General features: G+C 39.2%; 1 protein-coding gene across 6 annotated transcripts in view; it reads right to left on the bottom strand.

Moving 5' to 3' along the window:
• Nucleotides 1-8,170: 8,170 nt before the first annotated feature.
• Nucleotides 8,171-24,446, bottom strand: part of lzts1 (leucine zipper, putative tumor suppressor 1) — a 162,608-nt gene continuing 146,332 nt past the window's right edge. For all 6 annotated transcript variants that reach the window (XM_028805988.2, XM_051933320.1, XM_051933297.1 and 3 more), the window contains 2 exons: nt 12,188-13,039; nt 8,171-9,754 (listed from right to left, as the gene is read on the bottom strand). In XM_028805988.2, the coding sequence (XP_028661821.1) occupies nt 9,050-9,754; nt 12,188-13,039 (1,557 nt within the window). In that variant the 3' untranslated portion in view covers nt 8,171-9,049. The remainder of the gene's footprint in view (nt 9,755-12,187; nt 13,040-24,446) is intronic.

The raw sequence follows: 24,446 nt of genomic DNA, 5'->3' as shown, positions 1-24,446 counted from the left end.
ATTATTTTGGAAACTAGACACAAGTTCAAGTCCAGTATACACGCTGTATTCACGTGGGGCAGTGCTTTTACTTCGCTCCCTACACCACTGTACAAAAATATAAGGAAACAATTCTCAGTCACTTCTTTCTTCTTCTTCCTCCTTCTCTCTTTCTTAGTTGCCTCCACTCCTAGAAAGCTTCCTTCCTCATGACTCTGCCTCCTTGAATGGAGGGAGGCAGCCCCTTTTATGTTGCTCCTAGGAGTGCTCCAGGTGGTTCGTTAGCATTACCTGGAATCACTCCCAGTTGTGATGGAAGTTCAAGAAAAGACAGCTCCCCCCTGGTGGCCCCCACGGAACCCAGCAGGACTGCACTAAACTCCAACTGCCGGCATGCCCTATGGGAATCCGTGGTGCCACTGCCCCCCAGGAGGGCTGCCCTGTAGCATCCCAGGGGAAGTAGAGCCTTGTAAATGCTGTCTCCCCAGGGTTGTCTTGGCCAGGCAGGGGCCCTGGTCATCCGCCATACCATCAATGCAAAAATTCTCCTCCTTTTAACTCTTCCCACCATTACCTAATGTCCATCATCTGACTGAACCTGACCATCATTATATCATACCCTGTGCAGATGTCCAAAACTCACTGATCAATTCCCACTATTAGAGTCGAGATTAGGAGGACCCCCACATGAGATAAAGTTTTCTTAAGTGTTTATCCCTTAAGAAATGTACATTTTCTGCAGTCATAATCAGAAGACTCGTCAAGCAGTATTTTAATATACTACGACTATTTTAATATACCTGCGAGTCATTCCAAGCTCGATTTTCATCAATTGAATATCACTGTCTAGAACTGCTTTGAGATTAAACTTTTCTCAAAATAAAAAACTTTGTGTCACCTTTGTATTTATGCATCTCTGGGTGAGATTCATATTATATTGATTTAGCAATGCCAAAGTGAGTTCTACAAAGAGTCATGCATATCGGAGCATAGATCAAATTGTAAAGCAGACTTCAGCATGTTAACTGTCACATCCTATTTCAAGTTACTTCTCTAACAAGACACGTCTGCTTTCAAAGGTTATCCACCAGCTTTGCATTCCGCTTAGGAGTCAGTGTCGCATAACTCAAGGGTTTCACGGTGTTAAGCAGGAAAAGTGCAAAAGGTTGACTTTGAATGAAGCTGAGCTTTTCTTTTCAATCTTACACAGAAGAATCAGGAGAATCAAAGCCTTTTGTTGTGCCCTGTACCATTTGTTCTGAGAATCTGTCATTTATTTGCCTTGTTTAGGGCTTGTACTTGTTAATTGGTGGGCAGTTCAAATGAAGCACATACTGTACATCAGTTTCCAGAGGTTGATAGAGAATCTGTCTGCCTTTTAACTGAATTTGTTATCCCTCGGTCTACATGAGAGGCCATTTTGTTTGACAGATGCAAATGATTGATATCATTTAATATCTTCTCTTGTAGCTATTCCTATTTTTATGTGGGAGCTGCTATTTCCTTTTTTTTACTAGACTTCTCCAATTGAGGTTTTGGCATGAATTTCACAGTCAGATGTCTTTCCTGATGCCAAACCTCCCCTCATCATGGAATATGCAAGGGTCAATTCAAAGTTCCCTTTCTGTAAATATTTGTATATGCTCTTGTCATTCGACTTATAAAAACAGAGGAGCTGCATCTTTATGTATAAATTAGAGTTCTGAGTGGTTCTTCCCCTTTTGAGGATTTGAAATTGTGGGTGATGGGTGGATTTTAAGGTACATAATAACATTTTGTGATCTATTGGCACTGTAATAGATAATATAGAGAACCAGTGACGACGCACTGCACGATAACATGCAGTGAATACACTTGACTTGAGCATTCCTAGTTTTCATACTCTTTCTGTGTACGTTTAGCATTTGTTTGCTCAGAGGTTGATGCACTTGCTGCTTCCTGAGCAGCTCTTCTTCTCACCACCCTAGTGGTCCACTTCTCTTCTTTTGTCAGCATCTTTTTGAGTTATAACTGATCAATTCAGTGTTTGTGTTGCAATTACTTAGTACGTTTTCCTTAAATTTTCACTTAAGCTGGCACTTAAGTCTTCAATCTGCCTCAAAGATACAAAGAGGTAGGGGAAGTGACGGTGAAGGTGGTAGGGATGAGAATGGCGCCACCCTGCTGGCCGCTGCCGAGAGTTAATTCTACAATAAAATAAAATAAAAATAAAAAGAGAAATAATCATGGAGGTCAATCATCACCCAGAAAGCGGATAGTAGACGTCTCGTAGTATATGTGTACCAAATTTCAGGTCAATAGTTCAAACGGTTTGAGAGCTACAGATGATTTAAAATCCTGGACAGACAAACAGACAGCCACGGTAACGTATTATATGGAAAAAAAAAATGTGTGAAAGCTTAAGACAACTTTAAGGCAAGTGATGCTATTGGCAAATCTTGACATGAATTGACGTATTCAATTGTAGACATGCAGTAGCTGTTTGATGCTTAAATGACACTGGTATTGTATTGACCAAGTCATAGCAACCAGACATGTGCATAGGCCATAACCCGTGATCACGCTAAGAAGCTCTTACAGTATATTAAGATTCCATCATATCTAGCAACTTTTTGAATATCTCATTTTGTTTAGAGCATTAAAAAAAGTGTTTTATAGTAAACTGAAAAATGAAAATAAATAGAAAATGTACAATAGGTATATAAACCACAACACACTTCTGAACAGAGTAATTTTTTAGATACTCAGTTATAGACTCATTACTGCCACGAGTATAGAATACAGTGAAACTCTTACTTGCATGTATTAATGAACATTGCGACATGTCACCATCAGTGATGAATGAAACAACAGGGTTTCATTTTTTGTATAGTAAATTGCCCGAAACTTTGGTTAACAATTGATTTGGCCATTGTGAAACGTGAAACTCATTAAGATGAGTTTTTAGAGTTGGCAAATGGTTTTTGGTGTGGGAAACAAACAATTTTGTTTCCTCAGGGTCATTTCATATCCGAAATCTCAGTCTGCTCTCCAACACCACTCCGACAATGCAGCTCCACCTGCTCTCAACAGCCTTTCATATTCATACCTCTTATTTGGGGGTCAGAGATAATACTGTTGTCATTTTCCCCAACTCCCTAAGCCTGGATCCTTCCACATGCCGCTTCAAAAATGGCAACTTGATTTAAAAATGGGCGTGAAGCCTCAAAAGGGGGCCATAGTCGCACTTTCAGTATTAGCTGTAGTAGAGTGCTTCATCTTATCTTGCAACAAGGGTGTTAGTTCAAACAAAGTCCATCTGCAAGCTTTGTCCTGGCCATAATATATTCTGCGTATCAAAATCCTTGCCCCTTTGGAATGTGTGTGTGCATGTGTGTGTGTGTGTGTATAATCTCATTGAATGTTCTAAATTTGGTTAAAGTGAATTTGCAGCTTATTGTATGCATGTTGCAGGCTTCTGAAGGTGTAAAGTATGTTGGCCCTGGGAATTTGAATATAGCTGTTCTGTATGTACAGCTGTGAGGACCAGCCCCATAACAACATTGCCCAACAATCAGTTGCATGAGGGTGCACTTTATGCGACAGCCTATTATTATGCCTTTCATATGACCTACACAAACTACATCTCTACTCTTCTCTTGGTTCTACAAACTGAGATACTTCAGGATGCCTTACATGAAAGAGACAGAACCCCTTCCAAAATGCAATGGCAGAATGCAACAAGTTAATTAGCTAAACTGGAAATTCATAGGAAATTTAGCCCTTAGATATTGTTGGGTTCTTGCCTACACATGCATCACTTTTAAGAACCACTGGCTGTTGCCTGGACATATTTGTTTTGCGTAAAATGTAATTTGAAAAAATGTGTATTGAAGGCACCTCTTCACGGCAGCTTCAAATTGTCAAAAGTTTCACTTTTTTAGTTTGAAATACTGGATAGCTTAAGATCAGCTCATGTTGTTGTGGCTTTGTTTTTGGCATATTCTAACAATGCCTGAATAATGTATTGGAGTTCTGATTGAAGATATACCACATTCAGTGTTTTTTTATAATTTTAATATGTTAGAAATATTGGGAATTGTAAAAAGTTTAAATCTTCACATATGATATTGCTGCATGATTCAGGAAACATTTGTATCAATAAAATAATTATTTTGTGCCATCTTTGACTGGTGTGTTTTGGTACTTTTTTGGTGTCATTTACACAAATATTAAGAGTGATTTTTTTTCTTTTCTCCTGCTAATATTCTTGGTTTGGGAGCTTTTATTCAATAATTTATTAAAATTGCCTAATATTTCTTACTTAAATCCTACCTTAAAATGTTTCATCTCATGATTCTTTTCACTAAATTCAAGCTTTTTATTTTTTCCTTACAGTTAGATATATGGTAACAATCATAATTCATCCTGAATTTGAAGGGCCATTTTTTACAGTGTGAACACTGCAGATATCCATTGAAACCATAAAGTTATAGTATACTGTAATTACTGTAGAGAATACTGTGAAACTTCTCAAGTGGTTACTAACCTATTCTCTTCTCTAAAAGCCCAGATAAGTGAGGCTACTGTGAAGCAGCTCAAATTCAGGTGGACGCACTGCCGAGCTTCTGTTATGGTTAGTCCTTGATTGATTACATGGTCCACCAAAGTTGCATGTATTTCATTGGAAATATTGGCTCACCTTTGCCTTCCTTGTCCTCCTCCTTGTCCTGGATGGCCTCCTCTGCCTGCTAGGCCTCTTCTTGTTCTCACTCTTCCTCTGTGTTCCGGCTGCTCCATCGTCTTGCATAACACCAGTATAAGTCACTTGAGGCCTCTTTTATACCCTGACACATTTTTGAATTGTTCTTCCAATTGAATTTACACAAGTGCATCATAAGTGAGATTAATTGGTAATCAACATTTTGAAGACCAGTGTTTCTAGATGAACAATGTGTGCTAAATTATGCAATTTGTCTTCAGAGATTTACAGTATAAAACTGTGATTTAGAAAATATTTGAGTGAGGCCAATGGAATTGTGCTTAGAGATTAGCAGTTTGGAGTCATGTTTTTCATACGTGAGCTTCATGTTGTTGCAGATGGCCGGGGCCCTTACCCGGCCAGGACACCCCGACTACAGAAGGACTCAGGGAGAGAGTATTTTCAAGACCATTCCTCCCCTGCACCAACAGATGGCAGCCCAGTGGGGCCATGGGTTATGAGCATGGAAGCGCAACTCTGCTGGAGCCCATGGCCACTGCCAGGGGTCGCCTGGAGATTTGCAGTGCCCTATTTGGCAGAACTTCCACTACACCCAGAAGTGCTACTGGAAGAAGCTCGTTGAGCACCTGGACTCCTTCCAGGTGCCCTATGAAAGGAGCCATTCACCATCCCTCAATGACCTGAATCGGGTGGGGAAGTGGATGAAGCTCGTCAAGAGTGGAGGTGAAAAGACTGGCTGAGGGAAGGGACTGTGTTTCCTGTAACTAAATCATGTGCTGTGTATGAAATTAGTGCCCTGCCTCTCTGTGTTAGGGTTAGGTGGCTGTACGTGTCCTTGGGCATCACAACGTTTTCAGAATTGTGTGCATAGTTGTATTTTTTGTGTGTATAAAATGGGGAAAACTGTAATATCTGATGGGCTTCCCCATCTGGGGTTATCCGCTGTCTATTAAGCAGATGTTTGAGGATAGTGGCCAAGACAGGTGAGGTTCCCTCCACCGGGCTCAAGCATGATCACGGTATTTCAGAGCTTCCAGGAGTAGTTCTAAAAAAAGATGTCCCACCAATCATTAACTAAGGAAGAGGTAGCTAGGTAGTTAGATAGATGAATGTTTTCTGTGGAGCCCCAGTAGGTGTCAGGAAGAGGAAGTGCTTCATACCTTGCTGCCTATCTATCTAGAATGTCCTGGCCTTCTTTCATTTCAAGAACCTCTGCTGGGTTTCTAGCCTGCTTGCTGTTTTCTCCCTAAGGGGGCCTCCAATGTGGAGAAGTCCCAGGCGTGAAAAGCAACTTTCTTAGAGTAACCCCACCACGCCAGCTGCAGCTAAGTAGTCAAAAGTTCTAGAGCACCTCAGTTTTTTCAGTTTTTATGTAAATGTGCAAAGTTTAATATCTTAATGTTTTAAAAAATCAAGGCATAGAACAAATAAGCAACAGCAAATTAAATTTAAGTCAAGGAATCATTACGTGTACAGATATTTATTCATATTTTTCATTCATCAAAGTAGCCACCTTTTGCTGATAACAGCCAAACTGTGGTGTCCCCTTTGATTCAGAATGCCAATCACTCTGTGCAGGTCACCAGCTCTGCCTCCAGCAAAAGAACCCCAGACCATCACACTTCCTTCCTCCTAACTGGACGGCATACAAACACCCTAGGTGATGAACTAAAAATTTCAAATTTTGATTCATTGGTCCATAAGACTTTCTTCCAGTCTGCAGTAGTCCACAGCCGGTATTTCCAGGCCCTATTTTGTTCTTTATAGAATGGCTTTCTTACTGCCACTCTTCCTGTCAAACCTGCAGCATAAAGTCTCCTCTTCACAGGAGAAACTGACACTTGCTTTTTTCGACCACTGTTAAGCTGTGCTTGAAGCTGTTGTGCTGTGAGGTGTCTATCATGCAAGCTGGTGACCCTCAGAAACTTGTCTTCTGATTGGGTTGTGACTTTAGGTCTGTCTCCAGTTTCAATTGCCTTTAGATTGTGTAGGACACAGTATTTGCTTACACTTTGATTTTTTTATTTTTTGCAATTTCTATAAATGAAAAGCCTTCACTTCTAAGGATAGTAATGCTCTGTCTCATTTCATTTTATAATTGCTGTTTTCTTGACATTATCACTGGAATTTACAACTTTCTACTGTGTAATATTGTACAAGCAGAACTTCAGAGAGTGTAGTAATACCATCTGTTCTAACTCTGCTTTAAGACAGAGTGAGGGTTTTTAAGCAATCAACTAAAATTAGGACACTTGTACAAATTGCGTCAACTTACAAGGCTGAATTTACTTTAATTGCTGCAGAACATCTGAAGGTTGCAACCTATTAGTTGTTTTTTGAAGAAGGCCCATTTGTGATATTCCAAAATTTTCTTTTTTTCAGCTTTTGCTGACCTAAACTTTAAATTTAAGCCTCTGGTAGTTTACTGATTACCTTTTCACCATTTTAGGTCATTCATTGCATTTCAACTGATTAAATCTGAAGAAAAACTAAGGTGTTCTAAAACTTTTGACATTTGAGATTTTTAAATACCTTTTTGATCCTGTAATATTCCTGAGCCATACTTTTTATTTTGAAGATTTCAGAGACCCATTTTGGCAACTTTATTCTTTGACCCTTCTACTTGACTTTAAATCTGTTTTAAAAAGAAATGGTAAAATAATTGATGGAATCTGTCTGGGAGTGACAGTTATGAATTTGGAGCTAAAGCAGAAGTAAGCAGTTTATTACCAATGGATCATTAATAATTCTTACCAACACTCTATAAGAACAGGTCCATAGGTTCCACTACCAAATTTAGGGTGTTAATATTAGTAATTTAATGAGTGAAAACTACAGTCACTAGCAGCAAAATGGCAAAATGGTCAGTGGTTTTCCATCACAGCTCCATTCTGCTTGGTCTGAATCCCAGCTCAGTCATTGTTTGCATCATTTTTTCTGAGTACTTCAGTCTCCCTTGAGAGTTACAAATAAGTAGATTAGGTTGATTGGTGTCTCTCAATTGGAGCCACATATGGATGTGTTCTCTGTGATAGATAGATAGATAGATAGATAGATAGATAGATAGATAGATAGATAGATAGATAGATAGATAGATAGATAGATAGATAGATAGATAGATAGATAGATAGATAGATAGATTTTGCCTCTTTTTCCTCAATCTGCATCATTTTTTCCAAATACTTCAGTCTCCCTTGATAGTTACAAATAAGTAGATTAGGTTGATTGGTGTCTCTCAATTGGAGCCACATCTGGATGTTTTCTCTGTGATGGATGGCTGCAGTATCTAGACTTAATTTAATGTCTTGCAGTTAATGCTGCTGGGATGGGCACTGGCTCACTGAGACCTTGTAACTGCATATGAGTACCATCATTAGCCATTAATAAATAAACTTATGGCACCTAGTACTGGACTCACCAGGTATCAAATTACCCATTGACATTGACTGAGAAACAATGATAATACTCAATGATAAACAAGCAAACAACTTTTCCAAAAACTCATTTATACAGTGATAGAAATAAATAATGAAGCATGATAAAATAAAACAAGTGTGCCAATAGAAAGTTTCAGTGTGCATTACTTGCTTTTTGGCTTTGTTCAGTTTTTGAACCTACTGGCCACTGTGCTCTGTCCAGTGCCAGGATTAATGTCTACAGCCAAGCAGTCCAGCCCATCCTGCTCTACTCAAAGGGAGAGTTAATGGAAAGCAAGGTCTAGCAGAATGGTTCCAAAATCGTAAGCATACCTTTCTTTTATTCTTCATTCAAGTAAATCTTTTTTCAGTAAATTGCCACCCCTTTATATAGTATATAAATATCAAGGATCTGCCGAAATGTAATACAAAATGATTTTCCTGTTAGTTCCATATTATCGTCATTTTTTTATGATGTAGGTGCATCGCCCCAACTCAAAGATTTCAGTTTGAATTATTGAAAAAGCTTGAAAGAATCTGAATGCAAAAATGAAACACTGCCAAAACATTTTGCACCATTTCAGCGTGTCCTGCATAAGTGCACACAAAACCCTGAGAAGGCTTCCTTTATTATGTAGCTGTGCTAATATTCAGATACTCTTAGTCACAGTTAGCAACACCAATGGAAAAAAAAGTTGGACTGAAACCAAGTGGTGCATTATAGTCTAGACATTTGGCCCTTTTTTCTTGTTAATGCCTCCTTTTCAAGTAGAGTACATTTTTAAAGTACATTGATTGCTTTGTGGTCAAGACATTAAGTGAAAATATTATCCAATGTGTCTGTGAAAGTGTATCCTGTGTAAAGTAATAAAGTAGAATTTTACCAAGTGCTAGAGGTTCAAAGGACAAGCATTATGTGCTTCCATGCATTTTGTCCTGCTTATTGCGCCATTTATATTTCAGTAGCTACAATTTCCTCATATTGAATTTCTTCGTCATGCAGTTCAATATCCATGTCTGCTCTGCTCTCCAGTTCTGCCGTTAGCTCCTTTAAGATTTTTTCTAGCTCCTGGTTCTTTTTATGCATCTGTAAGTAATTTCGTTGCAATTGCTTCTGGTACCGGATGACTTTCTCCTTCTCCCTGTTCCAGGTCAGCCTTTCTAACTGAAAAGTCGCCACCATTTTCTGTTTCTTATGTTTCTCTTCCATCAGGTCTGTTTTGAGTTTCTCCACTTCTTCCTGTAATGTCTCCATCTCATCTGCCCCCCCATTGTCAGAATCTTTGGCTTGGTGAAAAGTGGCAGCCCGGCTACCCAATTCTTTTGTGCGATTTTTCTGTTGTTGTTCCTTAGCCAGGGCCAGGTCTTGCTTCATAATCCGGATGTCCATCTCTAGCTTGCTCACTTTCTCCCTCAGCAGGTCTGCCTCATTCTTCTTCCGCTGCAGCTCATTCTCACAAACCTCTACCTCCACACTTTTTGCCCGAATAGACTCCTCCAGGTCCTTGACTTTGCTCTCTAGAGTCTCCATCTTTCCTTTGGTTTCCTTCAGCGTGGCTTTGAGACTCACAATATCATTGAGTTTGTGGCTTACATCTCCCTGGGATTCTTTTAGCTGCTGCTTTAATAAGGCAATTTCTCCTGATTTCTGGCAAACCTAAAATATATAAAAAGCTGACATCATTTTTTTGGGCAAAACACATGGACATAAAAAAAAAATTCTCACCACAGGGTGGTTCAATGTGAGGACTAATGCTACTTATTGGCATATTTTTAGGAGCATGCATGGTTTCCTTTTGTAGAAGTCACTACATTGCTCACAGTGTTGAGCAGATACATACTCACAATACCCAAAAGACTCTAAACATCGGTGGCTATTTGAGAATAGGAAAATTTTCTACAGTAGCGCTACTGATAGAATAGTAGCTGGTGGACATCTTGATCACAGCTGGAACTGGAAAGCAGCAATGGTTCAGATACCACTAGAGATAATAGTGCTAGGAATAACAGTGTCTACAATTATCTTATAACAGGTTATTAAATTGAAAACTTTCTTTACTTAAAGTGAAATTTCTCAGCATAATCAAATTATCCATAGTTCTCTAAAACTGCCTTAATGTATTAAAAGTAAATTTGTCAACTTTTCCCACAGTGAAGTGAAAGCAACCAACATATATTATACAAATTTACAATCTTTTGTAATTTGAGTTCAATCTTTTTACCATTAAAAAATTGAATTATGTATTTCTATGTGTTTGCACTGCTTATTATTAATAATAATAATAATACATTTTATTTATATAGCTCCTTCCCATGCTCAAGGTACTTAAGTGCAATGGAATCAGGAGATGGCATGGACAAATAGGAATTCAAGCAGGGGTCATAACCAGGAAGACTAATCTCTCTCTCTATATAAAATCCAACATCTGTCTGTCTGTCTGTCTGTCTGTCTGTCTGTCTGTCTGTCTGTCTGTCTATATGTCTGTCCACTTTTCACAAGAGAGCTACTTAATGGGTTTAGATCAGGTTTATTTTTTAAATTTGGTTGAACATTCCAGTTGATTTTGCGACCTCTCTCATCGCGCTAAGTATCATAGTTTGCTTCTGGTACTGATTTATTTGCACAAAGCTGAGAGAGACACATTGGGGGGGGCCCTCCTTACTCACACGCCAGCCTCTGGGAATATCTTACATCCGCTTAGCTAGCAAACGAAAGAACTACTTACCAGATTTAGATTGGGTTTTTTTCTAGAATTTGCTTGAACATTCCTGTTGATTTTGTGACTACACTTCTCGCGCTAAGAATCATAGTTCGCTTGCAGAAGTGATATATTCGTGCTAATCCAAAACAGAGGCTACGGGCTGAGGGGGGTGGGGAAGCATGACGTCAGGAGTGGGGAGCCACGCAGGGCCCTCCTCGCTGTCCTGTTTCACTATTACACGGGCAGAGCCACAAAGGATGGTTAGTATTAAATAAACAAAAATCAGGATGTGTAGCCAGAATCGTGGTCAAAGAACAGAGTGGTATGTCATAAGCAAAAGAAGGGTACATCAAACCAGAACCAAGAAAACATGAGATGTAATTCATAGTCAAAGGGCTGAAAAAATGGTTGAAACTAACAATAGGAAAGATTTTTTTGTTCGTGAATCAAAATCTTGGATAACCAGGAAGTGGAATCTTCTGACCTGTTTGCTGTTGCGGTAATGAAGTCACGTGTTACACATCCCTATTGTCAAGTTTAACAATGGTGTACAAACTGTCAGCAAAACAGCGCCATGGAGCAATGTGAATCATACTGTAACACTGACTGGGCTTCCCCACCCTGTGTGCCCATTTGAGGAGAGGAAAAGAAGCATCTGAATGGCAGCCTATCAGAGGCAGGACAAAAGAAGTGACAAAGCAGAGGAGGTGGAGCCTGGGGGAACAAAAAGAATGAGTAGCGGAGGAGCTCGGACGATTCAGGAGAATAGTGAGACGTAGGAGGAAAGCAGTTCTAGCTAGAGCAGGGAGCGAGACTGTAGGTGTTTGTGATTTTCTTTGGATCTGATGACAAGAGGAAAATGGAAGTGGGGACTACATTGCACAATTAAAGTAAGGTGCTTCAGCCTCCACAAAAAGCTTCCCTGGTATCCTGTGCAGTTCCTTCAGTATGTAACACTGGTAAAAGCACATGAGACCAAAAAATAAATATTGCCAATAGATTCCTTGACCTTCAAAATCTCAGGGAAATATACTTTTAAGGTCCAAAGAACAGTTGAACAAAATTTAAAATCCTAAGCCTTATCATGACAATGTTTCACTCGTCTTATATGTTTTGTGTTGTGATTGTTTTATGTTTTGTTGCAAAATGAGACTTAAACAAATGTACGCATGTTAGTTTGAAACTATCTGTTGATCCCTGGATACTATCTACTGGCTCTGTATACTTTACTTAAACCGTGGGGAAGGACAACATTTAACAAAAGCCTCTGCGTATACACAAGGTGAAACACCAGCTGTCCTTCATTTCCGGTTACAAAGCACAAGGTCAGACGATTTGTGAGATTAAGGCACAGCAATGCTGCCTCTACCGCAGTATATGCTACCTACCTCCCACTGCGTTTCCTCCAGTGTTGGCGCCAATTTGGTCTGCTCCTTCTCGTAAGATTTGAGCTTCACTGCCAGCAAATCTCTTTCTCGTGCAAGTTGGTTCATTTCATCTTGGAGTTTCTTTTTTTCTTGCTGTAGCTGAAAGACTTGGAGCTGCATGACCTGCTGGGCTCTCACAGCTCTTTGTGAAACTTGCCTGAGTTTTGTTGAGCACCTCTGTTTGAGTCCTTCCATCTCCTCAGCACAGTATTTTTGTTTCTCTTCAAATATCTGGCAGGTGTCTGCTTCTTTTTCCTCAAAGCTGACCTGTAATTCTTGCAGTTCTGTCTCCCTTTCCAGGAGTTTCTGCTCCAGCTGTTGAATGAGGCTTTCTTTCGTGGAAATGGGTGAGCGAATACAAGAAGTGACTTCTGAAAACATGTTGATCTGTCCAGAAGAAGAAGCAACGGGATTATGAGAAGCCTGGACGCTGTCAGAGAATGACATCACTTTTAGACTGATGATATTGCTCTCTTTTGACCCACTCACATTACTCGAGTGGCTCACATTTTGAACAGAACCACCAAATTTGTTCGGAGGGCCTACTGAAGATGAAAGATTCTCCACTTGGCAGCAGCTGTTTGTGCTTTGTGTTGGAAGACTAGACATCGAGTTCCTACCAGAGTCAGACAATGTCCCACAGCCGTTGGATGGCTTCTGTTTTTGCTCTTTTGATTTGTCTGATGGGCTCAGTCTGTTCTCATGGATTTGGCTAAGACTATGACTTTCAGTAGTAGTGGAAGTGCTGGAATTGCTATTACGGGGAATGACAGGTTTGAAAGCTGTAGGTCGTATGAGTCCCTTTTCAGTGCCCTAGTGTGAGAAAAAAATCAAAGTAAGTAACTTTGGAGTTGAAAGAGACATTTAAACTTTAAATTGCATTTCACAAAATCTTTCAGGAACAATTTTTTTTTTTACAATTGAAACCATGTTATTTCATCTCAGAAGCAATTTAGTGATTTTTCCACTGCAGGATTGAGATAATGTTTGCAATATTAATAATGAAGCTTCAAGGTCTAAACATAGAAAATCCGGTGGGTTCTTCATGATGGCCTGCAGAATATTTATAGCATAGCATGCCAATAAAGAATCGCAGAAGACAAGCTTTACTGATTCTCTATTCTATAGCTTCAGGTTATATTTGTATTTATGGGTTCTGTCTGTACATGTTATGTTTTATTCCTCCTAATCCTCTTTGATTCATTTTTAGACTGCTGTGCCACTCTCAATTGCTTTAGCAAATTTTACACTGCTTTTCTCTCATTTCCTTGACTAATAAACTGGTCAAGTATCAAGGTGCTGTATATTGCATATGTACAGTAAATGCCCTTATTCAACAGCCTGTCAAAAACAATAGGTACAAACTAATTTAAATTAAAACACTGATAATGAATTTTGGTCATTGAATCAAAACTTCATTTTCACCCAAATGTTTTTGTCATATCATAATGACTGCCTCACAAAAGATTACCAGAACCTGCCAACAAGCGAGTGTCATTTTGACTTGCTTTTATCATGTTTATGGTATTATTTTCATGTATATTTTACTGGCTGTATTTTTCACATTTTTGTCTCATGAAGAACTAGTGATGAGCAAAACAGGCAAGATTTGATTTACACACAGTTTTGTGCAATTGACACAATTTTTTCTGCAGCTGTGTAACGCATGTAATCTGTCAACCACCAGTGAAGTCAACTCTATTTATGTCTCTTATTCACGTCCCCATAGAGGAACACAAGAGATTGAGCATTTGCACTTTCCAAGTGCTGTGGAGCTTCAAGGAAACATATGCATGGTAATGATTTTCCAGTCACGCTCCCGGACACTCCCAATATAATTCCATCTTGTTCCCACCTACTTTCTCCCACACACACAAAATGTTTTATTCTGTTCCCGACCTCATTTCCACTTTCCACTGTAAAAGGCACTTGAACTGGATTCATAAACTAAGTGAATTATTAAAACAGCAGAATCTACAAGGGGGGGAGGTAAATTTGTTGATGGCTGCTTTTTGTCTTTTTCACAGTATAATCGGAGTTGATCTATTGATATCATCTTCAAAAAATAATAGATAGATAGATGAACAGATAAAAGGTGGCCAGATTTACTCTTTTTAATGATCTGGCTGGTATTTACAAAATTCCATAAAATTTATCTGGGATTTTGTCTTAATAGGTACTTAGACTGTGTAAACAAACAGCACACCTCCATATTTTGTCCAATCCATGTTTGACATGTACTGTATATGTTTGGAACCTGCAATCCATGTATGTCACGTGTGGGGTAAGGTTTGTTTGAAGAAGAGCACACATGGCAGTGTAAATCAGGTGACAGCTAGGAGGACTGGATAAAGCCATCTTACTGTTCAAAATCAACTTAAAACTACAAAAGGTACCCAAAACACAAATATTTACATTTACAGACAAGGTAAATAAATAAATAAAAATGAAAACTCATGTTTACAACTAGGATGTAACCAGTAGGAAGCTAAAGGTATGATCAGTAGAAAACCTCTAATAAAGGAGAGAGCTCATCACCAGAAGTGACTGAAAATTTAGTGAGGCTAGTTTCATTATGTTTTAAAATGTTCAATTAAAAATTGTCGCTTTTAAAACCAATGAGGACTTCTCCTTAGTTATGATATATGGAGGTATCTTCGTTTCTACTTTAGAGGTTAAAATGTCTGTTGTGATAAAAACATTTTAACATAGAACGTTTTTATGTTTTTCCTTTTTCGCTACTGTGGGAGGGAAATAACCACTCTGCAAGCCTTTGAAATGTTAATTAAGTAGTTAAATATAAACTAAGATGTTGATTGAAATGTTTGTTTAGAGAAATTAATAAAGATCCATTGCAGATGAAGGCTTGTGTCAAGTTTCACTTAAATCTGACTCCTGGGCCTTTTTTTTTGAAAATCAAAATCTGGTGGTCCTAATAGATAAATAGATATGCTTACTGTGCCTAATTTAAAAGATGCACTATTCACACACACGCACCAGTCAAGTTTACATTTAAATAAAAACTGGAAAAATTAAGGAGTACTAAAACGTTTGAACAGAAGTGAATAAGTGGGCAAAACCCACCCTTTCACGTCTGTCACATGTGCTCACAGTGAACCTGCTCTCATCTGTGAAAAGCACAGGGCGCCAGTGGTGGACCTGCCAATTCTGGTATTCTATGGCAAATGCCAATCGAGTTCCATGGTGCTGGGCAGTGAGCACAGGGCCCACTAGAGGACATCGGGCCCTCAGGCCACCCTCATGAAGTCTGTTTCTGATTGTTTGGTCAGAGACATTCACACCAGTAGCCTGCTGGAAGTCATTTTGTAGGGCTCTGACAGTGCTCATCCTGTTCCTCTTTGCCCGACGTAGCAGACACCGGTCCTGCCGATGCATTAAGGACCTTCTACTGCCTGTCTCCTGGAAACTCCTCCATGCCTTTGAGACTGTGCTGAGAGACACAGCAAACCTTCTAGCAATGGTACGTATTGATGTGCCATCCTGGAGAAGTTGGATTACCTGTGTAACCTCTGTAGGGTCCAGTTATCGCCTCATGCTACCAGTAGTGACACTGACCATAGCCAAATGCAAAACTAGTGAAAAACAGTCAGAAATGATGCGGAGGGAAAAATGTCAGTGGCCTCCACCTGTAAAACCATTTCTGTTTTGGGGGTTGTCTCATTGTTGCCCCTCTAGTGCAACTGTTGTTAATTTCATTAACACCAAAGCAGCTGAAACTGATTAACAACACCGTCTACTACTTAACTGACCAGATCAACATCTCAGAAGTTTCATTGACTTGATGCTATACTCTAACTAAAAAGTGTTCCTTTAATTTTTTAGCAATATACACTATATATATTGCTACAGGTCCAAACTGTCAACCACATTATACTTACACTAATAATTGGTTCTTAATATACATTATGCACCACTTATTTTATTTTTATGTAAGAAATTAGTTTTATGCTTCTTTTATGATTTGCTTCTGGAGCCTTTTATTTTTGAAGGTAGGGCTGGAATTTCTCCATACTATAGCAACTTGACTTGTATTAGCAGAAATATATTAATAAAACGTAACATTGTGTATTGATAAAATTATTTTTTCCAGATTTTATTAATCAAAGGACAACCTGCGGCACAGTAGTCTTCACCAAATGACAGCTTTAAGGACCTGGGTTTAATTATTAATCCAATTAATCTGTAAGTTTGCTCTGGGAATTTCATTTTTCCTTCACATCTGTAAGATCTGCGTTCTGTGTTTATTGGTGGCACTGAATTGGTCCAGTATAAATGAATGTGGATTCAAGAGTGGCCTATGATAGGCTATAAGCTTTATCGAGGTTGTTCCCTACTTTGTGTTTAATGCTACCAAGGTGCTAGTCCTCTACAACTTTGTAGTAAAAAAAGATGGTTCAGGAAATGTGATGAATGTTTGCTTTTTTATCATACAGCTCTCTGAAGATTGCTTTTTCCTTTCAGAAAGCATTCAGTTAACCTGATACATCACTCTGTTTTTGAACATTTAACGCAGAGGCAATCCACTGCTGTTGTAGTCAATGGTGCTGCCTCACAGCACCCTGAATCCTGTCACTGTCTGTGTAGAGATTATACATTTTTCTTTTATCTGTGTGGGTTTATATTCAGATACTCTGCTTTACCTTTCAAAGATACTTGTGTTAGGTTCATTTGAAACTCTGTTCTGGCATATTGTGAGTGAGTGTGTCCTCTGAGGGACTGGCACTTCATTCAGGATTATTTCTTACAATCAGGATATTGGCCCCAATGACACTAAAACAGAATTAGTTGAGTTCAGCAAGTAGATTGAAAGATTGTAGGAATGTGTACTCTGTAAATTCAACTGCTTAATATTGTCTTTAGGAGCAGCAAGTGCAATTTCTACAATATCTTATGTCATCAGCATATGTTGGCAAAATCACAGCCCCGGAACCATGCATAAGAAAAATGTTCACAAAAGGAAAAAAATGAATCAAAAGATAAAACAATTCTTTCAGTGCTTTAGCTTTTTGCCACTTTCCCTTTCACCTTATCAACTGTGCAGCACAGATTGCATTCCACTTTTATTATTAATAGTTGGCAGGATGGACTAGAACTTAATTTTGTGAATTTTACATTCCCTTGTAATGATCACATAACCCCGAATCACAGAGTGAAACTCATGACTCAAAACAAAGAACAGAGATCCTCTAAGAAGAAATATTTACCCAGGTGCAACCCTGGCAATATATCAAAGCATTCCTGGAGCGATTAATCATTGCCCTACATTGTGCCAGAATACAACAATGTATTGCATTTAGCAGGTCTGATTAACTTCGTCTCTTATTTACAAGGTCAACAGTTTCTCATGTTGAATGAAGAGTAAATCAGCTGGTGTGAAATTGCATGATCCCAAGAAGGACTTATACATACAATACATTCTGTTCCATCATGTGAAGCAAATATTCTGCCTGCACTTTATGAAAGATGCTAGTTACAGTGTAATTTGCAATAAAGAAAGGTGCATATTTTGTTAACAAAAAAAATAAGAAAAGAATTACTTAAACTAAAATGCACCCATTGTAGTATACAGATAACCTGTTTATTGTTTAGCAAAGTTGAAAGCTAAAGTTTGTAATTGGAAACTTATGCAACTATTCTGATCCTGTACTCACTAAGGACAACTATATGAAAATAATTTGAAAATTAATCAAAAACACACATAACATGAAAAATCCCTACTCATTAGACACAATTGTGATCCTGAAAGTAGGATCATAGTTAGCTGCCATGGCATTAACCCAAAGCATCTCTTAAGCTCAGAATTTTGTGTAAGAACAGTTAACCCCAAATATCTCTCAGGATAAACTGTTATGATCCTATGTAAAGCGTTAAGTCCGAATAACAAAATAGGACAGTATTTTGCTAGCATCTAGTGAATGAAATAATATTATTCTGCAAAATAATCCTGAAAATTTCTATGAGTTTTGCCACCTTACGGATAAGTTAACAAGATTCATGAGTAGGTGGAGCCTTCAATCAAAAAACACAATAGCATGGAAATGGAAAGCTGTCAAGCCAGTTTTAAAACAAACTGAAAATGAGGTATTAGTTGAATCAAATGATAGTGATGACAATGTAAATTGCTCAGTAGATGTTGGCATGGATAGTGAAACTGATGCATATGGCAATGTATGACCAAACCACCTGATGAATTTTGTTGCCTGAAGATTCACTGTAATGTACAGTAAGTAAGGTGAGGGGCAAAAGTCAAAATGATTGTGATCAAGTGGAAGGACAAGAAAGATGTTAGCCTCCTAAGCATTGTTCAGAATGTAGCAACTGTCATTTGTCTCAGGGAAAATGTGAAAGTCACTAAATCTTGTGCTGTGGTAAGCTACAATAACACAAGGGGCGTGTTGATCATGGGGATCAGGCACTCACATTCTACCCTCTCATGCTCAAGCAACAGAAAAAATATTACAACAAAAGTGCTTAATGAAACACACTTCTACTCTAGTGAGTTGGTGACAATTTCAAAATATATCACACAAAGGTCATGTGTGTATTTGCATGTATTTACATGTTTCTGTTACACATGATTACATTTTTTCTTTTTGAAAAAAGTAACGTTTTTGGCTCATTTTTTTTGGGGGGGGAGGGGGTAAGTATAATGCTAGAGAATGCCATTTCATATCGGGAATCCTAGCCTTTGAAAAAAACGCTAGTAGCTAACAACAGTGAGGTGTCACAAGGGAGAAATAAACTAAATACATGTTGCTGGGATGCAGAAAATGATTGCATCATGGACAAATATATTAGGGGGGTCTGCTTGGTTTAATTCCAGGGAGTGTGCTACACCCCTTCTGGAGCCATCCCTACATTTAATGATTTACACATGTGGGAGTAGTGGGGACATGTTTGTCAGGACACGTATTCTCTCTGTACTTACTGTAGAGCTACCTAGCTGGAAAGGAATGGCATTGCTTTCCAAAGACTGAACCAGGCAAATCTTCTGCATAGTCATCATTGAGCTTAAACTTTAACCTTATATTGATTTTAGGTTTGGATTTTGGTTTGTTGGCAAAAGGAAGAAGGATGAGCAAGGGTTAATGTGATGGTTCAGAATGGGACCATGAGGTGGCTTATACTAATTGTCATTAACTTTTTACTGAAAAAATATTATCATAAGTCATTGTCATAACAAATTGGTCTCTTACCCACACATAGCCTAATGTTCTTTGCTAACACTTTATGTAATACTGTATATACTCACGGATAAGTTCTCCTGTAGATAAGTCGGGGCTTGATTTCCGGTATTTTATAATGTCAGTCATATAAGTTGAATGTGGAAAACTCATGCAGTTGGTCCAAGAGATTATGATATGCTAACATCCGCCTGAGAGAGCAACCATAGAGCACACTGCCTTTTATCTATGTATTGTGCTTACGTGACCACATGGTAATATCCAAACTATTCTGAAGCAACGTTTGCACTGTTTTGTGTTTTTTGTATCTCGCACCCTCATATACCTTTATCATAGCAAGTGCTCAAAGCACTTTGAGCTACTTTTTGTATGAAAATGTGCTATATAAATAAATGTTGTTGTTGTTGTCATAAGAGCATCCCTTAAATACGAATAATTGTTCGATCAGAAGACAATATGAAGCTGGTTTTAAATTAAACGTCATTGAAGTAGTGAAAGAAATTGATAACTGCACTGCTGCAACAAAGTTCGATGCGTCTGAGAAACAGGTGCGAGATTGGAGGAGGCAAAAAGATGTAAAAAAAAAAATGTGTCGCATTTTTGAACAGGCGTAAAAGTTGGGGTCTGATTTTATGATCGATTTTTCGGGATTCAAGATCCGACTTATACGTGAGTAAATACGGTATTTATTTGGCACTTTTTTGTCACAATTTATTGCTTCCAGAGGTCTAACCTTTAACTAACAGCAGTGTTACTGGTCAGCCAGTATTAGCCTAGGTACATACTGTGAGAAAAAATAGCTATAAGAAACATATGTAAAGGAGAAGTGAACATAGTTTTAAAACCATTATGGTACAGAAGCATGGTCAGTTATATAAATGATTATGCTTGTGTCTTTGCTACTGTTATGCTAAAGGAGAATTTACCAGGAGAAGAGACATAGTGAGGGTCTGAAACAGGAGAACTAAGGGAAAGACAGAAATGAATACTAAAAATATTAAGTTAAAAGCAAAGCAAACTTTGCTTTTAAACCAGAAAGAGCTTTTTGTTAGAGAAAATGGATTTGAAATAGCAAGAATTACGAATACCATGAGGTGTGTTGTATCCGCAAACCCGTATTGGAAAACACAGCAGTAGATGACCTTTCATTCCGTTGCATCGTGCAGGCAAAGGTCGCAACCTCTGACGACCCACCTCTAACAACCACAGGATGCATCCTAATGAAGGGTGGACAAAATGGTCCAAATAAATTATTAACAATTAAATATCTCTATGTTAAGAATGAAAAAATCTAATGTAGGACATAAATTCATTGTGCAAGAAGAAACACTGACAGGATAGTTAGATCACAAAAATCCTTGAAGGAGAATGAGTTAAAAGTCCATGGCTGATTGCCGTCTTTTGAATAAATGATTGCCAGACTCCCGTCTTCAGGTGGTGGCATGGTAGTGTGGTGGGAGCGGTTCCCATGTGCTATGCGGGAGCGGACAGCCCTGCACTTAGTGCACAGGTACAGGAATGCCTGCAACTCTAATTGACCCCAGGAGCTGCTGGTTGCCTCAGTTGTGCCATGTTCCCATTTTAAAAGGGAAGTACGAGTGCAAGAGAGGCGAATCAAGAGGAAAAGGCCTATTGGTAAGAGAGAGAAAAGAAAAGAGTTTAAAAGATAGGGAGAGAAAAAAGCAGGGGGTGAGGGTGAGAGCCAGTGCAAGTGAGAATAAGACAGGTGGAGAAGGCAGACAGCTGGACAGAAGTCCCTCGGAGCATGTGAACAGCGCTCAGGGGCTGACTGCCGCTCCTGCTGAGTGACCTGGGGAGTGGAGTGGCCGAAGCACTGTTTAGTTGTAGTGACTCACCGGAGAGAGGCATCATGGCTGTAGGTGAAGGAGAGGCTGGTGAGAGGCGTTCAGCGGGTAGTGCCATGGACCCCGGGCACACAAGCCTGGCAGTGGGAGTCAGAGGTTCAATGTGGTGCCCTGCCTGGAGGCAGAGAGGGCTAAAAGGGTCAGAGCCTAGGAGCAGTACTGGAGGTGGGCTGAACTGCTGGATAGGCGCCTCCTTGGCTGCAAGGACCCGCTCTGGGTTGAGTAAAGGAGATTGCCAGGTTTTAAAGGACTGCACCATGGCTCAAGATTTTAGGGATTTAAGATTCTGAAGCACTGCACTTTGGGACACTGTTTTGGGAATTATTTTTAATTAAAGCACTTGAGCAATTTTCATCATCCCCTTACTTGGTGTGTTTGTTCTCATCTACTCAGCTCATCCCGGTCATGACTATTGACGGTGTTGGGTACAAGAAGTTACCAGTAGGAACATGGAGCCAACCAGCACCATCACACAGAAAAGGCAGCATCTGGAGTTTGATTGTGTGCAATTTGGGATATTTTACTGTCATTGCAGCTGGGTTGGGGCGGCACGGTGGCGCAGTGGGTAGCGCTGCTGCCTCGCAGTTGGGAGATCTGGAGACCTGGGTTCACTTCCCAGGTCCTCCCTGCATGGAGTTTGCATGTTCTCCCCGTGTCTGCGTGGGTTTCCTCCGGGCGCTCCGGTTTCCTCCCACAGTCCAAAGACATGCAGGTTAGGTGGATTGGCGATTCTAAATTGGCCCTAGTGTGTGCTTGGTGTGTGGGTGTGTTTGTGTGTGTCCTGCGGTGGGTTGGCACCCTGCCCAGGATTGGTTCCCTGCCTTGTGCCCTGTGTTGGCTGGGATTGGCTCCAGCAGACCCCCGTGACCCTGTGTTCGGATTCAGCGGGTTGGAAAATGAATGGATGGATGGATGGATGGATGCAGCTGGGTTGTCCATATTCTTTTGGAATCAGTATTTAATGGGCTGGGGGAGCAGAAAAAGATTTAAATGAGTAATCACAAGTATTAGTTAATGTTTTTAGATTATTTGCAAATATTTGTGCAATGACTAAGAAACACCCACATCTCTCTTCCTCATTAACACTTCGCAAACACAGGAAGTCCAAGGAACTTAGAAATGTCCATAGATAGTCACTCAGTTGTTATAGACTACTTTCCAGTGCACAACAGTGAATGTGTTACAGTAGGCAAGCCATCAATAACAAAAAGAAACAGACAATCTCATGGGCACAACCCATTAACTGAAAACTTAGAATCAATACCAACTTGAAATGCCCCATAATTGTGATATACCCCAATTGTGAAAGCGAAATCATCAAAACCATCTTGCCCAACTTAAAAAAAAGTTTTTAATATTGAGCTTAATTTAAGAATAAAGAAGTTTAAAATACAACAAAAACACTTCAAAACACCTAAAAAACAAAATTCAGATTACAATTCAACATTCAAATTTAAGAAAAAAAGATCAGGTGCAATTTACCAAGGTGAAATGAATAAAGGTAAAATTCAAAAGCACAACATTTTGGAGCCTAATAACCTTAACCTAATCACAATGAGAAAGTGCAATTGCAAAAGAAAGCAAAACCCTAACAAGGAGAATGCAAAAGAGAGATAAAGATCACCACCTATAACAGCTAATACCACAGCAAGGAGAGCCTAATGTCTACAGCAACTGAAGGCTTTAGCTCAATTAAAGGGCTTGGATATATAGAATCAATTGAAGTAAATATTAATTAACTAAGACAACACTTAAAGAAATGAAAACTACCAACAAAAAATATCCTGACAACAAAGGATAGAATCGATTAACAAAAAAGGAAACCAAAGAACAGATTACAAAAATCTCAGCCTGGGATTTCCCAGGGAGGCTTTAAAGTGTGATCCCTCAGTAAATGGAACATATTATCTTGTTTCCCTTGTTAAAAAACTGGGACCACCACCTCTGCCAGTATGTTTGCATATTCACTAAAATACCACTGCAATATCCAGTGATTTTGGCTTTCCCAGTCAGATCTATCCTGTAGCCTTACTTTTTACTCATTCCAGTGATCTTAGCCACAGAGGTGGACACAACCCCAACAAATCCTTCTGGCATTTCCTTTGACAAAGAGATCATATGCCCCGAGTTCAGGAATTTGTTAAAGTGGTCCTCTTTAACCTCTTGATGGGGTTATTATGCTAGATGAGCTAGCAAAGTAAGAGGGGTCAACCAGAAGAAAATTTGTAGTTAAAAAGTCAAAACAAAAGGTTCAAAACTGGGAGATCAAGCTGAACCTGAGTCAGAACTGAGTCAAGAGATAAAAACAAAAGTCAGAAATTTCAGGCAGAGGTCAGTACTAAAAAGATTATGATAAAACTAGCTGTGTGACCCATGTTGTAAAAAGCATGCAATCCTAGAAACTATTGAAATCATCAGAAAAAAAATTGAAATGTAGAGATATCAGGTAATTGAAAGGAACTACTCTGCGCGTCTCTGTCCTGGGGGGTTTCGTTTTGCCGATGTCCTCACATCGCTTGTGTATTAGTGGCGGGAGGAAAAGTAAAAGGGACACCATTTTGTTGATATGCTCACCACGCGTCTGTAATAGCTTAAAAGCGAGTGACTCTCTCAATTGGATGATTCGCTTTGCCGAAATGCTGGCCTCACTTGCGTATCCTCGGAGATGGAGCCCTTACCCCAACTCCACCTCTCACTTGCGGGACGGATAGACACACACACTTTCACACACAGATGTTTATGTATAAGATTTTAGTTTAAGGAAAGTGCACAAGGCAAAAAAAGGTTTAAGAATCTGCAAAGCTCAGATGAGGAAGTGAACTACAGATGACCTTTTTATCCTGTTGATTCATTCTCAACAGGTCATGTCTACTGATATGGCCATAGCAACTCAGGGTGCTATCCTAACCTGACAGTGACAAAATGGTGGCAGCCAATTTGCTGGATGGAAAAGTGCAAATAATTAAGCAGAATCAAATCTAAAGTCAGAATCAAAAACTTAATAACAGATTTGAATTTTAGGGCTAGGAAACCCCCCGAAACAAGTGGTAAATTATGCATATTAATAAGGAAAAATCCCACAGATCATTAACCAAAACCTGTTCCAAACAGAGTTGGCTTGGGTCGCATTCTACCTGCCTTCCCAAAGTC

Source organism: Erpetoichthys calabaricus, chromosome 1 (genome assembly GCF_900747795.2).
Source record: "Erpetoichthys calabaricus chromosome 1, fErpCal1.3, whole genome shotgun sequence".
Taxonomy (NCBI): Eukaryota; Metazoa; Chordata; class Cladistia; order Polypteriformes; family Polypteridae; genus Erpetoichthys; species Erpetoichthys calabaricus.
The sequence above is the reverse complement of the archived record's forward strand: the minus strand, read 5'-3'. Positions and strand labels throughout refer to the sequence as shown.